We start from the raw sequence: 1,123 nt of genomic DNA, 5'->3' as shown, positions 1-1,123 counted from the left end.
TTAATTTTTTTTGTTTTTTTACTTTTAAGTTTTAACTATCCAAATGGTTGCCTCCGCCACTGATCGTATCATGTGCATAATAAAGAATGATAAACTTGAAATTAAGAGGAAGTAAACAATAACAATTATCCTGCGCGAATTAATTTCCTCCAGAGTTGATATATCTAACAACGGCTTCCGTTTCCCAACATCCCTTCATACCGGGAGACAAATTTACAAAAGAGCTCCTCAAAAAGAGAAAAATTGAAACAACATAACAAAGAAATGGGAAAAAAAGAAAGATCAAAGGTAAGAAAGACCTAACAGCAGCATCTAGAGCATTTAGGTCCTCAAAAAACTATCCAGAAAGAGGGATAAGCAAATATAAATAAAACGGAGGATATTTTCGAAATATTTAACAACAGAACGATCAGTACCCTGAGAGCCACGTGACGAGGTCGGCCCCGATCCGGCGATCCCGGCCGTCCACCGCCGTGCCCGGCGGCGACCGGCACAACGGGCAGCTAAGGTTCATCCGATCAAACCACCCGTCGAGGCACTCGGCGTGAAACACGTGGGAGCACGAGAGCCGTCGGACACGATCCCCATCTCCGATCGCGGCGAGGCAGAAGACGCAGTCCGGCCGCCGGCGCTCGTCCCCGCCGTCTTCGCAGTGGAAGGGGAAGGCGGGGTGCGACGCGAGGTGATCGGCGAGGACGACGAGGCCGGCGAGTCCGGAGCCGACAGGGGCGAAGAGGTCGCCGGAAGTGGGAGACGAAGGGAAAAGGAGGCGGAGGAGGAGAGAGCGGAGGTAGGAGATCCATGCGGCGGCGAGAGCGATGAGGATGAGTGGGATGGAGTCGCCGGAGACGTCGTGTAGACGGTTCGAGATCCCCATTCTTTTTTACCTTTTTCGATATTCCCTTTTTTCGATTTGGTCCCTTTTGTTTCTGCAAATTAGTTTTATTTCGGTGGGATAAAGGGAGAGGGAAGAAGACGAAGGATATTTATAAGCGGTGAGGGGGTTACGTGGGAATTGGGGAAGAGTGGGGGACGTGTTAGAGAGAGAGGAGAGAGGAGCGAGGAGGATAACCGATGATGGATAGTTAATGTGCGGTGGGTCTACAAGGGAAGCCACTGGGGA

At 50.3% G+C, this 1,123-nt stretch overlaps 1 protein-coding gene across 1 annotated transcript; it reads right to left on the bottom strand.

Moving 5' to 3' along the window:
- Positions 1 to 409: 409 nt before the first annotated feature.
- Positions 410 to 877, bottom strand: LOC140781943 (E3 ubiquitin-protein ligase RHA2A-like). The gene has a single exon (XM_073128255.1). It carries the CDS (start codon positions 875 to 877, stop codon positions 410 to 412), a length of 468 nt encoding a protein of 155 aa, XP_072984356.1.
- Between the last annotated feature and the right edge of the window lie 246 nt (positions 878 to 1,123).

Source organism: Typha latifolia, chromosome 2 (assembly GCF_019914945.1).
Source record: "Typha latifolia isolate L0001 chromosome 2, TyphaL0001v2, whole genome shotgun sequence".
In the NCBI taxonomy this organism is placed as follows: Eukaryota; Viridiplantae; Streptophyta; class Magnoliopsida; order Poales; family Typhaceae; genus Typha; species Typha latifolia.
Note: the sequence above shows the minus strand (reverse complement) of the source record. Positions and strands in the feature narration are given on the sequence as shown.